The 15,364-nt window shown below is 38.7% G+C and overlaps 1 protein-coding gene across 5 annotated transcripts in view; it reads left to right on the plus strand.

Annotated features, from left to right (window-relative positions):
- Nucleotides 1–15,364, plus strand: part of efr3bb (EFR3 homolog Bb (S. cerevisiae)) — a 46,140-nt gene that overhangs the window by 15,842 nt on the left and 14,934 nt on the right. For 4 of the 5 annotated variants that reach the window (XM_017692533.2, XM_037538167.1, XM_017692532.2 and 1 more), the window contains 5 exons: nucleotides 8,552–8,631; nucleotides 10,586–10,713; nucleotides 10,817–10,967; nucleotides 12,281–12,402; nucleotides 13,911–14,060. In XM_017692533.2, coding sequence (XP_017548022.1) covers nucleotides 8,552–8,631; nucleotides 10,586–10,713; nucleotides 10,817–10,967; nucleotides 12,281–12,402; nucleotides 13,911–14,060 — 631 coding nt within the window. Of the gene's footprint in view, nucleotides 1–2,419; nucleotides 2,797–8,551; nucleotides 8,632–10,585; nucleotides 10,714–10,816; nucleotides 10,968–12,280; nucleotides 12,403–13,910; nucleotides 14,061–15,364 lie in introns of those variants that run through there. The other variant, XM_037538168.1, reaches the window with a different exon arrangement.

The following is a 15,364-nucleotide window of genomic DNA, read 5'->3' on the forward strand; positions in this document are numbered from 1 at the left end:
TCGCTCTGGATAAGAGTGTCAGCAAAATGCCATAAATGGAAATAAATGTAAATGAGCTTTTAACAAAAATCACCAAAGCTCATCATGTTACTTTACCTGCGTCAGTCACTGGAATACTGCTACTGTTTCTTTTAATTACAATTGTTTAGCAGCTAAATACAAAAACATGCAAAATGGCGCATTTGACAGCTTGTCCTGTTACAGGGTTATGTACACTAGCTACTTAACTACATATAACTGGCTAATTAGCTTAAAATAAAAGTAGTTTTCATAGGAAAACTGCTATCTGCTCATCTTAGAGACCTATTCACACAGAGCTTGTCTGGTGAACTAGTGAATTTAATGTTATACTGGTTAAATTATACTGCAGCCTGAAGAGCAATAATGTTAATCTACATATTTATTAAATCACTTATTTATAGCTATTGCTTATTGTTCACTGTAGCTTTAAATTATGGACAGACTTTGAATACTTCTTATTTTGAAACAACTACCTGAATACGTGTTGCCAAAAATTACCTTTATAAACAGTAATATTTGAACCATTTTTTTAGTCATCACTGTGATGAAACACAGATAAGCTAACATTTTAATCAGTGCACAAGTTTTACATCCATCAAAACACAAACCCTTTCAACCTGTTACATCTTTGTGACTCACCTTTTTTGGTTTATTTTTGTTTTTTTGGTGCCTGTCAGTGAAATTTAAACACTTTAGAGATATAGCCAGATCACACACTGCTACATTCTATAGTGTTCAAAACCGTATGTTAATTACTAAACTGTTACTGTTTGATGCATTAAGTCGCATGGAGAATACACAGTAGTCTGTGTGCAAAGATTGATTAACATAAGGCAAAACCAAGTGTCACAAGCATGAGTTCCACCTGGAAACCTTAAACTATAAGCCATTAGAAAGTTAGCAAAATGCCATGCTAAGCTTAGCTGATTGGCGTCTCACTGACGGTGTGTCTTATTTAAAGGACCAATATTCGGTAAAGCCCTCATTTGCAGCATTCTTGGCACCAGCACTCTGTGAAGGAGCCTTCCTCCTTAGCTTGTGCCAGTGATACAGGCTATCAAGGATTCATAACTGCAACGGTGCTGTAACTCGTCACCCCAGATCAGCTGCGGAGCTGAGTTTGAGGTGTTTGAACAGAGTGAGAAGTGAGGAATGAAGCTATCAAGATAAAGAGAGAGGAGATTTAAAAATAAGCACAAGCTGAAATTTAACACATGACACAAGACTTGTCTCTATTCACAGCTTGCAGTATTTTTGCACCTCTAAAGAGATTCAGCCCAAAACTTTACAAAGTTTTTTTTTTCTGTCCTTACCTACAAAATCAGAACTGAGGTTGGTTACTGCACAACATCTGACACCACTTGATACCATGTGACGTAACTCCACAAGTAAGCTTGTCAGATTAGCCTCGGATGTGATTCCTGCTGTCAGTCTGCTACAGAAACTATTACTGAAAAGGGGATCAAAGCTATTATTACAGCTGTACAGATACGCTTTTCTGACATGAAACAAAACCCACTCTTCTCCCTATATTAACAGTCACTGTTCTATCGCAAGGCCTTTGCTGATGCTTTTATAGTAGGTTAGGCTATAATTTTTGTGATTTAAGAAAAGATGAAGCCTCCAAATATTAAATAGAGAAACAAATACTTAAGTATTTAAATTATTTAGTCATCCCTAGCTTTAACCTCAAGGCTGTGATCTTTCATCACATGCTTTAGGACTATATATAATCTACTCTAGTCTGTAGGAAAATGCAGAGAGAGTGGAGGCACACTGCAGTGCTGATGTATGCTAGAGACCCAGCATGTCTTGCATAGAGTACATGCCAGTGTCCATGAGCCCCTGATCACAGGAAGTTGCAGCATGTGGCTAAGCTGTGCCAGATCCAGTTTCGATGAAAGCAGAGAAGCATTAAGGCTCTTAGTAATCAGCCGAGCATGTTGCTTGCCCACTGGACAGATGTCTCCCACACATATGTAACTGCCTTTATGTGTTAGGTAGTCAGTTTAAAGGTCAGAGGTGTCCCTGTGACGATGTCTCCAAGAAAAGATCTTGGGCTGCCATGTCTGTTCTCTTTAGGGCTGTCAAGATTACTCAGTGGGGAAAAAAAAGAATTACCTTATTGATGAATTAGCAATGATTAGTTGGCAGATTGCAGAATGATAATGAATGTTGTAAACTCTCCTGCTAGTCTCCAGTTGCAGTAGGAAGTAGAGCTTGATTGACATATCAGTTTAAATGCATTTTTTGCTGTTTTCCACGTCTTTATAAAAGCTTCCTAGTTTATCTTTTCCAGTATAGTATTTTGGAATGTTTGAAGGCTAGGCATTGGATACTGTTGAGGTGTAATCATGTACACATTATTTTCATATTTGATACAATTTCCAATTTTTTTTATTACAAATAAGTCCCCAAAATGGTACTATCATCAGTAAGTTCAAGTCCAGTGACAACCCCAACGTCAGTGTCACTTCAGTTAGGTAATTGCTGTGGGTGTCTCTTTTTCTGCTGGTGCAGTAATTGTAAGAGGGAGATAATAATAAGACACAGAGGAATGACGCTTTGTCTGCTTTCCTGAGGCTGTCATTTTCCTCTGTAGGATTTGGAACGGACTGGATCACAGCCTTTTCTTGCTCACATGACGGCACCACCCACCAACCCCATTTACACTGAACCCAGCAACTTGCATGACTCGCAGTGACACACTCACTCTTACCTGGCAGAGAGAGAGAGGAGAGATGACAGAGTGAGGTGGATTGCAGAGATTAAAAGGTTAAAATACAATATTATCACAATACTTGAGGCATGATGTGACTATTCAGCTTTGAAATGTAAAAATTGCTGTTTTTATGCACTTAATGTCTAGACATAGACTCTTCAAAAATATGTGCATGTCTAAGCTCACCTGAGATTAATGTTGCATATACATACAGAACCATAAAAATATGTTTACAATGCACAGTGCCTATCAGACCAATTAAATTCAATACAGTATTTGATCTACTATATTGATAAAAGTATTCACTCACCCATTCAAATAATTGAATTCCGGTGTTCCAATCACTTCCATGGTCACAGGTGTATAAAACCAAGCACCTAGGCTTGCAGACTGCTTCTACAAAGATTTGTGAAAGAATTGGTCTCTCTCAGGAGCTCAGTGAATTCCAGCATGGTACCATGATGGGATGCCATCTGTGCAACAAGTTCAGTTGTGAAATTTCCTCGCTAATAAATATTCCACAGTCAACTGTCAGTGGTATTGTAACAAAGTGGAAGCAACTGAGAACGACAGCAACTCAGCTACAAAGTGGTAGGCCACGTAAAATGACAGCATGGGGTCAGCAGATGCTGTGTGCAGATGTCACCAACTATCTGCCAAGTCAGTCGCTACAGACCTCCAGACTTCATTTGGCCTTCAGATTAGCTCAAGAACAGCGTAGAGGACTTCATGAAATGGGTTTCCATGGCTGAGCAGCTGCATCCAAGCATCACCAAGCACAATGCAAAGTGTCAAATGCAGTGGTGTAAAGTGCCACCATTGGACTCTAGAGCAGTGGAGACGTGTTCTCTGGAGTGATGAATCACGCTTCTCCATCTGGCAATCTGATGGACAAGTCTGGATTTGGCGGTTGCCAGGAGAACAGTACTTGTCTGATTGCATTTTGCCAGGTTTGGTAGGGATTATGGTGTGGAGTTGTTTTTCAGGAGTTGGTACTCGGCCCCTAAGTTCCAGTGAAAGGAACTCTTAATGCTTCAGCAGACGGACAGTTTCAAGCCCCCAACTTTGTGGGAACAGTTTGGGTTTGGGCCTTTCCTGTTCCAACATGACTGCACACCCGTGCACAAAGTAAGATCCATAAAGACATGGATGAGCAAGTTTGGTGCGGAAGAACTTGACTGGCCTGCACAGAGTCCTGACCTCAACCCGATAGAACACCTTTGGGATGAATTAGAGTAGACGCTGCGAGCCAGGCCTTCTCATCCAAGATTAGTGTCTGACCTCACAAATGTGCTTCAGGAAGAATGGTCAAAATTCCCAGAAACACACTCCTAAACCTTGTGGAAAGCCTTCCCAGAAGAGTTGAAGGTGTAATAGCTGCAAAGGGTGGGCTGACATTAAACCCTATGGTTTAAGAATGGTATCTCACTCAAGTTCATATGCATGTGAAGGCATACGACCGCATACTTTTGGAAATATAGTGTATATAGCACTTTTACATTGTCCCTAAAGCAGCTTTGCAGAAATGAAACCTCTCAATAATAGGGAGAGGGAGACTGCATCAGGAAAACCTTAAGAGCATGAGGAAGAACTGCTGAGAGGAACCAGGACTCCAGAAGAATCCCTGTTTCTCCCATGAGCATGCAGCAAACCACAGATAGGAACCAAGACTCAAAAGGAAAAACTTCCTAAGAGCATGAAGGTGTACTGCTTAGAGTGACTGTGGCATACATGTACAGGATATCAAATATGAGAATGTGGTGGGGAAGCAGTTCAGTGTGAGTGTAAGGCATGATTACAACTTCCAGAAAGAGGTTAGGAGTTCATGAAGGTGTTGGCAGGCATTACGGATCATGATGGACTATTTAGAAGAAATGTAGTTCTCATATGTCCAGCATTTCTGTGCTTTTGATGGACTTAAATCCGTTATCTTTAACAACAGCATGATTGTAGAGAGTAACATTTAATTATGTGTGATTGTAGAGAATCATTCTCTATAACCTCTTCACTATCTCAGGTGTCTGAAGTGATATACAACCTGAACACCATATAATTGAAATCATACACAAGCTGAAAGTGTTATAAAGGATCCTGATGAGTGCTACCTTTTTTGAGTCATCAAAGATAATTTCAAAGGGTGGTTCCTCAATGTAGTATTTATGGAAATGAGATGTGTGAGTGTGAAGAACCAGTTTAAACTTTAAAGAACTTCCACTTATTGAAAAGGTTCTTTTGCACTTAGTTTTACTTGCACTGTATATCCAAGCCAAGAACCATTAAGGAACTTTTGTTTTTTAGAATGGAGTGTGGGATATGAGGACTGATGTATTGTTAGTCATCACTGGCTTTCTGTAGATTCAGAAGATTTTTAATATAGATTGGATTATAATTGCGTGACCATGTGTCTTATACATATAGACCTCAGGCAAATTATATGAACTCATTAAAGAAGGCTTAGAAGTCTTAGTAGTAGTCCTAACATATACTGTTTTGAAATGCAATATGTAATGTGTTGTCCAAATGTGAGTGAATATTGCCTTGCAATTCCAAAAAGAAACTCCTGCAAACTGTTATTGTAACTTGGTTGTACTGTGGAAAGACACTGGAGAAATTCAGTCTGGCTATACAGTAAGAAGCTTGAGAGTAGGTCAGCCCAAGAGAGAGCTGTATGTTAAACCGAAGATAAGCCAGGTTGCGGGAAAGTAGGTGAGCGTGAAAGGCAGAAGGGGGAAATGTTATCTTTGGTGTTAAAGTGGAGCAGCAGATACAGGCTGTGTGACCTTGTACTAACACACATTTGCACAGTGATCCATAAAGGATGTTCCCACAGGATGGGAGATCTCTCCTTACTTACGTAGCTAAAAGACTGAGTACATGAATATCTTTCTGTCTCTGCCTAATAGTTTCCAGTGCACCGGTTTTTGTCACCACATCCCCAACCAATATAATGAGTGGCTGTTACAAATTGCATATACAGTATCTCACAAAAGCGAGTACACCCCTCACATTTCTGCAAATATTTTATTATATATTTGCATGGGACAACACTAGAAATTAAACTTGGATATAACTTAAAGTAGTCAGTGTACAGCTTGTATAGCAGTATAGATTTTTTTTGTCCTCTGAAAATAACTCAACACAGCCATTAATGTCTAAATAGCTGGCAATACAAGTGAGTACGCCTCACAATGAACATGTCCAAATTGTGCTCAAAGTGTCAATATTTTGTGTGGCCACTATTATTATCTAGCACTACCTTAACCGTCTTGGGCATGGAATTCACCAGAGCTGCACAGGTTGCTACTGGAATCCTCTTCCACTCCTCCATGATGACATCACAGAGCTGGTGGATGTTATACACCTTGCATTCTTCCACCTTTTGCTTTAGGATGCCTCACTTACTCAATTGGGTTTAGATCTGGAGACATGCTTGGCCAGTCCGTCACCTTTACATTCATATTCCTCAGCAAGGCAGTTGTCATCTTGGAGGTGTGTTTGGGATCATTATTTTTTTGGGGAAACTGTCATGCAATGCAGTTTCTGAAGGAAATTTCTGCTTGAGAATGTCACAGCACATGTTGTAATTCATGTTTCCCCTCAGTGAACTGCAGCTCCCCAATGCCAGACCATGATGGTACCACCACCATTCTTGACTGTAGGCAAGAGATAGTTGTCTTGGTACTCTTCAAAAGGGTGCCGCCACACATGCTGGACACCATCTGAGCCAAACAAGTTTATCTTGGTCTTGTCAGACCACAGGACATGGTTCTCGTAATCCATGTTCTTTGACTGCTTGTCTTCAGCAAACTGTTTGCAGGCTTTCTTGTGCGTCAGCTTCAGATAAGACTTCTTTCTGGGATGACAGCGATGCATTGTGCGGCATATGGTCTGAGCACTGACAGGCTGACCTCCCACTTCTTCAACCTATGCACTCATGCCTCTATTTTTTGAAGCCAACTTCTGGATGTGACGCTGAGCATGTGGACTTAACTTCTTTGGTTGACTCTGATGAGGCCTGTTCCGAGTGGACTGTGTCCTGGAAAGCCGCTGTATGACCTTGGCCACCGTGCTATAGCTCAGTTGCAGGGTGTTAGCCATCTTCTTATAACCTAGGCCATCTTTGTGGAGAGCAACAATTCTATTTCTCACATCCTCAGAGAGTTCTTGCCATGTTGAATATCCAGTGGCCAATATGAACAAATTGTACCCAAAACACCAAATTTAACAGCCCTGCCCCCATTCACACCTGGAACCTTATAACGCTAACAAGTCACCTGACATCAGGGAGAGACGACGACACAATTGGGCACAATTTGGACATGTTCACTGTGAGGCGTACTCACTTGTGTTGCCAGCTATTTAGACATTAATGGCTGTGTGTTGAGTTGTATTCAGAGGACAGTAAATCTATACTGGTATATAATTTGTACACTGACTTCTTTAAGTTATATCCAAGTTTCATTTCTATAGTGTTGTCCCATGAAAAGATATAAAGCAGGTTCATCTGTCCATGAAAGCAGAGTCTGGAGACGCTGTGGAGAGTGATCTGCTGCCTGCAACATCCTTCAGCATGACCGGTTTGGCAGTGGGTCAGCAATGGTGTGCGGTGGCCTTTCTTTGGAGGGCCGCACAGCCCTACATGTGCTCGCCAGAGGTAGTCTGACTGCCATTAGGTACCGAGATGAGATCCTCAGATGCTGGTGCGGTTAGCCCTGGGTTCCTCCTAATGCTGGACAATGCTAGACCTCATGTGGCTGGAGTGTGTCAGCAGTTCCTGCAAGATCAAGGCATTGAAGCTATGGACTGGCCCGCCCGTTCCCCAGACCTGAATACGATTGAGCACATCTGGGACATCCTGTCTCGCTCCATCCACCAACGCCACGTTGCACCACAGACTGTCTAGGAGTTGGCGGATGCTTTAGTCCAGGTCTGGGAGGAGATCCCTCAGGAGACCATCCGCCACCTCATCAGGAGCATGCCCAGGCATTGTAGGGAGGTCATACAGGCACGTGGAGGCCACACACAATACTGAGCCTCATTTTGACTTGTTTTAAGGACATTACGTCAAAGTTGGATCAGCCTGTAGTGTGTTTTTCCACTTTAATTTTGTGTGTGACTCCAAATCCAGGCCTCCATTGGTTAATAAATTTGATTTCCATTGATGATTTTTGTGTGATTTTGTTGTCAGCACATTCAACTTTGTACAGAACAAAGTATTCAATGAGAATATTTCATTCATTCAGATCTAGGATGTGTTATTTGAGTGTTCCCTTTATTTTTTTGAGCAGTGTACTAACATTTCACCACTCTACTTTTGTTAGGATGCTTCATCTGATCAGTGAAACTGTTTTGCTCTATATTGATGAGGCATGTGTGGGACAGTGGGGACAGTGACTCGCTGGCTGCATAGCTTTGCTCGAGGTTATTTGTGGATGATGGAGCTGAGGCCTGTGCTGCTTTCTGAGCTATTTTGACCTGTTTAAATAAAGAGACGCACAGTATAGAATTCACATAAATAATTCTGCTCATTATTGAGTGATGACCCTGAGGACCATAATACATAATTGACTCATGTATTCCCTGACCCAACAAACAAGTAAAATTTACTATGGTATTTAATCATGTTTACTTACTGCTGTTCAAAGCTTTTATGATATTACTTATATATATATATATATATATATATATATATATATATATATATATATATATATATATATATATATATTTGTGTTATATTTACCGTTTAAAATGGTTTAAAGTGGTTTTTTATTTCTAAATTTCTTCCTTTCTCTCTCTTTCCCCCAGGTGTGTGTGGTTGTTGCTGTGGGGCTTTCAGGCCCCGATACAAGAGACTCGTGGACAACATTTTCCCCGAAGATCCAGAGGTGAGAGATGATGCTGCCTTCTGTTCAGCACATTATACCTGTTGTTTCTTGTTTACGTTCCAGCGGGGTCAAAGCTTCACCTTTTTCAGCCTGTAAAATCCGTTGGAGTTTGGATAAATAACCGCTACCAAATCACCTATTTATATAACTGAACCCAGATATGAAATGAACATTATTAAAATGCGTAGAGGGAAATGAAAAATTGATGAACAGTAAGACTGTTAAGTAGAACTGAAAATAAAGCAGCAAAATGTGGCACCTATTTAATTTAAATGAGGCATTAAATATATGTGTTTAAGATGCTGTTTAAAAGTGCTAATTGCTCTGAAGTTGTCAGGTATTTGGGACGACCAGCAGATTGCTGTTTGATATTCTGAGTGGTCTTGCTGGTACATATTCAGCAGTCATTTTGCTAAGGTAGAGAGATGCAAGACCATGAAGACAATTAAAAAGCGATAAAAGAACTTAATTATAATTAATTATAAATTAATTATTTTGGACATTATGGGAGGTCATGTAACATTATTAGCTGTGTAGCTGTCCACTGGTAAATGAAAAAGTGATGGGTGTGCATAATGCACTGCACTGCAGTGTGCTGGAGAACTAGGCCACCCCTTATATGGGTTAAAAACAGCAGCCACACTTGGCGTAACTAAGGCAATCCCCTCAGCTGTGGAACATCTCTTATTGGCTTGTAAGTCATTTTGGATATGCACTTTGTAGGAACAATAAAATTGTTCAGTAGTAACAACAGCAGTGCAACATTTTAATTCTTTAATGCTGGGATAGAAAACATCCCTTTCTGCCTTTTACTACTCATTATATTTAAATGGCCCGTATCCTACAGTTTTAATCTGTTTTATTGCTTTCTCTTCATTTCCGCTTATGCTGTTTGTGCGGGTACCATAATTAGTCATAATTAATTTTATATAATTATCCAGCCTCTCTTTGTCCCATTGAATTTGTAACTGCACCTTTATGACTGGTATATGTAAATAAGCTCTGTTCTGATTGGCTGCCATGTATTGAAATTGTCCTTTGTTCAAAAAGCTGGACGGAAATACACCTTATAACTTGCGTTTGAATGGGTTGGGCTAAATTGTTCTAAGTTTAATTGCAGATAAATGACCTCACAAAAACAATAAATACAGAATAGACTATTTTTGCTGATTATTTTCTATATATGAACTGTGTGAACTGGAGGGTGAATGGTACATTGAAACATTGGTAATTGGTCAAAGTTTATTTGAGCAAGCCAAAGATGATGGTGACAAGGGGGAAAAAAAACCCTAACAGCGAGAAAAAGAAACTTTGGGAGGAACCAAAGGGGAACCCATCCTCCTGTGATTGATATTTGCACATTTAAGTCAATGATTAGGTTTTCAATGATTTGGACCCTTTAAACGTCTTTGCATTTTGATGCTTGCTAAATGAAACTTTGTAACCAAAACTGTAACTTTGAAAAAGAAGGAAAAAACATTTACTTTAAGTTGATCCTTTCGTCATGACATTGACGAAAGACCAGTTGCCTTAATAAATAAATAAATAAACAAACAAATAAATAAACTGACCATAAAACTGATGTTTTTGCAGGTTTTATTCTGTCAGTGATGATTTATTAAAGCTGAAAACATATTTGTTTATGAATAGCAATATACTTCACACATTAGTTGCCTTTTGTTGTTACACCAGTGCAACAAATCAAAAGATTTTCTGTAGTGAACATGGTGTTTCTTATATGTAGTCATAGAAAACAAGGTATCCCACAAACAACTTCAGTTCCAATTTTCCAAGTTTTGTAGGTTATGATCACTGTTCTTTGTATAGTACAGTGCTCAGTGCTTGACTGCTAGACTAATAAATGCACATTTTCTTGGACTTCCTTCGGTAAACTGCTAGATCTTTGGTTATTCTGTAATTACCTACAGTTAATACTGTGTATATTTTTCTGCAGGATGGCCTGGTGAAGGCCAATATGGAGAAGCTGACATTCTATGCTTTGTCAGCCCCAGAGAAACTGGACCGAATAGGAGCTTACCTGTCTGAGAGACTGTCCCGCGATGTAGCTAGACACAGATATGGGTATGAGAATTCTCTGAATCTTATCTGATGCATTTGGTCTGTTTTAAAATTGCCCATCTTATTTCAGTCTCTATTGCGTGTGTGTGTGTTTGTGTGTTGTCAGATATGTGTGCATTGCTATGGAGGCTCTGGACCAGCTACTGATGGCGTGTCACTGTCAGAGCATTAACCTGTTTGTGGAGAGTTTCCTGAAGATGGTGCGCAAATTACTGGAGTCTGACAAGCCCAACCTGCAGATACTGGGGACCAACTCTGTAAGTACTGCTCCCCTGTTACTCCAGAAATATCCATGGGTAATAGGGCAAAATGACCCCAACAGTTTTGTCGTAAAAGACAAGTACAGGGAGAAATTTCCCCAAAATAAAACTGTTTACCACTATACTTAAGATGTTGGATTCCTATCACCACCACTATGAATAATTCAGTACACTCCTCTAGAATGCCACAGTTTACATCAAACCATTCTTAATAAGTGTTTCAACCTTGAACATCAGTGGAATTACTACTTCATTTGTTAAATGTTTTACTGTATCAAGACCCAACAATAGAAATGTGTTTAATTACACACACATGCACAAACGACACATGCAATCTGTACTGTCAAAAGACACAGTGGTCTTTATTCAGAAACACAGGCTGAAAGAAAGACCATATTTTTGCTGTCCTAAGATTAGTTGTCTGTCTATTTTCTAATTGGCATGACTTCCAAGATTGCTTACTTGATTTATTTTATGAAGCTTTGCCTTGATTGACCTCAAACTGAAGCTTTTGGCCATTTGTCATATGAAACATATATAAACGTATTTTTCATATAACTTTATATTCTTTAGCAAGAAAACAGACAATGTTTACTAACACATGTTAATTATACTTTGTATCTTTAAAGACATAAATGAATTATGAGTTGAGTGCTTGTATATCATTATTCACTGATGAATTAAACAGGCCAGACACATTGGTCTATAGTGGCCGCAATTAAATTTCTTTACTGATTACATCTAATACTTCTAAAAGCATGTAATTTTGTGTTCTTGGACTGCAAATGAAATTTGTCTTAAATTGATCAGTCTTGTGTTTATCTGAGCCATTGATCAAAAACTATATAATGTTTGTTGAATAATGTAGAGCAGTGGTAGTTTGTAGTTCTTTCCTGTTTAACATGAACTCTGAGTTGTTAGTAGGTTATTATCAAAATTGTAATTGCTTTAGTTCATGGTTTCCTTTTTTGATGCTGTACATTTGTACCCAAATATTCTTTGCTGAATCGGTTTAATAGGATGTATCTTACAGTGCTAGTTAATTGAATATTAATCATCTTCACTAATTAGCTATCAGGGGGAACTGGTGGGTCTATAATTGGCATAATTTGAAAGAGAAGGTCAATACATTAAAGTTTAATCGCTGGCATTTTTCATTAATGATGACATGCTGGGTGTTCATAGGGAGAAACCATTTCCCTTCCATTTAGAGAAATATCAAGTTTTAAATAACTTTCTGTTGATCAGTTTGACGTTATTCTTCTCTCTATGTCCCTTTCTTTTTTTCCCCTCTTGGTTTCTGTTTGCAGTTTGTGAAGTTTGCCAACATCGAGGAAGACACTCCCTCATATCACCGTAGTTACGATTTCTTTGTGTCACGATTTAGTGAGATGTGCCACTCCAGCTTTGAGGATCCAGACGTCCGCACCAAGTGAGAAACTGGAGTCCACTATACACATCCAGCTGAACATACAGAGCGTTTCAGGGCTAGGAGTCACAAGAGGACTCATGATATGATTTATAATGCGATTCAATCAAAATTTTTAAAGACTTAAGATATGCTGTAAAATTCTGTTTTACCTTTGACTGCAGATTTCTCAGTTTTATTACATGCAGTCTCATCACCTTTTGGAAAATATCACTGTTTTGAACACTGAATACGTTATTAATGTGATTCATGCAGTTTTACTTTTGGAAAATAAGGTTAATTTGGTTATTTTACAAGATTTTTTTTCTTTTTATAGCTTTCAAAAGGTGGTCACAAAAATGTTAGCGGGTGTAAAGTGTCATTGTTAGCATTCACTGCAATCTACTAACCTTCAGTTTTGATCTGAAGTATATGTAGAACACAGTGGATTCAGTTGATTGTTTTAATTGCTATGACGACTATGACTGCCAGCAGATTACAAAGCATGTCAATCATAGGAGTCCAAGCACCATGTGCCTTATGGAACCAGCAGACCACAAATTATGGGCAGAGTTTTTAGAACATTCTCTAATTATGATGGATAAAAGGTCTCTAAGGGAGATGTCTGCCAAAATTAGCACACAGTGACCTTTTAACCTTGATACATATTTTAAATAAATAAATCGGAATCATAGATAAAAATAAAATATTTGGACATGACTTAAAGTTGCATAGTTGTTGACCTCAATGAACTAAGTAAATCCACAGGAATTACCCCGGCATGTAAGCTTTAAAGTATACTAGAATTTAATTTTAAAAACACTACATTTTTCTCCCAGGAATGATTCTGCCAGGCCCTGTTATAGGGGATTGGTTTCTAAACTAATCACATGTTTCACTGCTGGTCTCACTTAAGTCTGTTTTTAGTAAAGCAAAACAAAATAGTTGGAAACAACAGTGGGGGAAAAAAACTCCCAACAATTAGACATTTAGACATTAGACATCACTGTATTGATATACATGATATATATGTATTGAACACAAGTATTGTGATACCATGTGTTGATTTATTTATTTTTTTTCTTCTCCCACCCATAAGAATAGATAGACAGCTATGAAGAGGATTGAAACTAGAACCGCATAACATGGACACAGTACCATGTTACATGTGTGTTGCTTTCATATTGGAGTTGCAATATGCCTTTAAAAATCGAACAGCAGTATTTTTAACCAAAATTTTGTGTTGGATGATGCAAATGCTTTGGTTTATCCAAAGACCCAGAAAACATCTGTAATTGGCCAGGATGCTCACAGCACACTATAAAACATACAGTGTTTAGTTTATTGCTTATTTGAATATCACAGTTTCAGTATTGCAAAGGCCAGCTTTAGTCATTTTCAGTCGTAAGTCCTGGGGGAGACAGTTATTTACTTGCTTACTAGTTAATGAAGCTGAATCTGCATTACTTTGTCTGATCATTGACATGTCCCGTGTGTGTATATGTGTAAGTATAAAATTCTCCTTGTCTCAGGATCCGTATGGCTGGTATAAAAGGACTACAGGGTGTAGTGAGGAAGACGGTCAACGATGAACTGCAGGCTAATATCTGGGACCCTCAGCACATGGATAAAATTGTTCCCTCGCTGCTCTTCAACCTGCAATCTGGAGAAGGCACAGAGAGGTGAGAACTTCCACCTATTGCTTTTCCACACTCCCACTTTATAAGTCATATAAGTCCTCTGCATCTACAGAAACTTAAATACCAGACTAACCTCATTTATGGAACTATGTTTTGATAAATGTAACATTTAAACCACCTTCCTTGGAATTCCCTGGTCCATAATTTGGAGGATCATTCAAGCTGCTAAATAGCTCCAATCTTGTTTACTGATCCATCATGTCCTTGCAAATTTACTGACATTAGAGGTAAATTTATGTTTTAAATGACAGCACTGTCAGATCAGTATCTTCACACAGCAAAGCTAAGCTGGCAGTGCTGACACTTGTTCTACCATCTTGACATGTATTACCATCTGCTTCCAAATGCACTAGATGTCTGCACGGGCATGATATTGAAACCGGAAACCAAGTGGAACCTGCTCGCACACATTAACAGAGATGGATTGAATAGAATTGATAGAACATGTAATACTCAGATAAACTGGTATTTTATACAGGAACAGTATTTGTTATCAGTATATTTTTGTGGCTAGTACTAGTAAGTATTAACTTTTAAACTTGTATACCTCCCACCCTTACTTCTAGTTAAATAGTTATATATTTCTGAAGTATACACGGAAAGCAGGAATCTGTCTGTAGGTGCGGTCAGTCCTCCAGTGATTCAGAACTGATGGAGTGGTCTAAAGAAGTTTGCTGGTAATCAGGCATGGTTTCTCCTCCTCTCTTTTTTCTTCTGCTGCAATTCCCTGTTGATGTGACCCTAGACAGGCATAATTATGGTACTGGAAGAAACGTTAATTACTCCTATCTGCTCTTTGGTATGTGCAAATTGGCTCTTACTGCAAGTGGCAGGTTGTTATTAATCCAGCTTACCTCATCCAGTTATCATGGAAGCAGAGGACAAAAGTGAGAGTTCATTCTATTACGTGTCTTTTGATGAGAACATTTTAGACTATATTTTGTTTTTCTACAGCTACTTATTTCAGTTGACAGTTCACTAGGATGTACCCAAATGCTTAGTTTTTATCTTTGATGGTAGAAGTGGGAAATACAGCAATATTTCATTGTTATTGTAATTCATTTTTATTGTGATAGTACACTTTCCGGGCATATTGTGGATATTGTCAGTACTCAAAGAATGCTAACAAACGTACTCGTTACAAAGTAAGGATAATTTTTAATTGAATTTTAGTACAGTATGTGAAAATATTTTAGCAAGAATTTTTGGTTGCCGTTTTTAAATATGGTATTGTTAGTCTGTTGTAAAAGTATTGTGATATTTTTTGTGTATTGTGAAAATGTCAA

Source organism: Pygocentrus nattereri, chromosome 4 (genome assembly GCF_015220715.1).
Source record: "Pygocentrus nattereri isolate fPygNat1 chromosome 4, fPygNat1.pri, whole genome shotgun sequence".
NCBI lineage: Eukaryota > Metazoa > Chordata > Actinopteri > Characiformes > Serrasalmidae > Pygocentrus > Pygocentrus nattereri.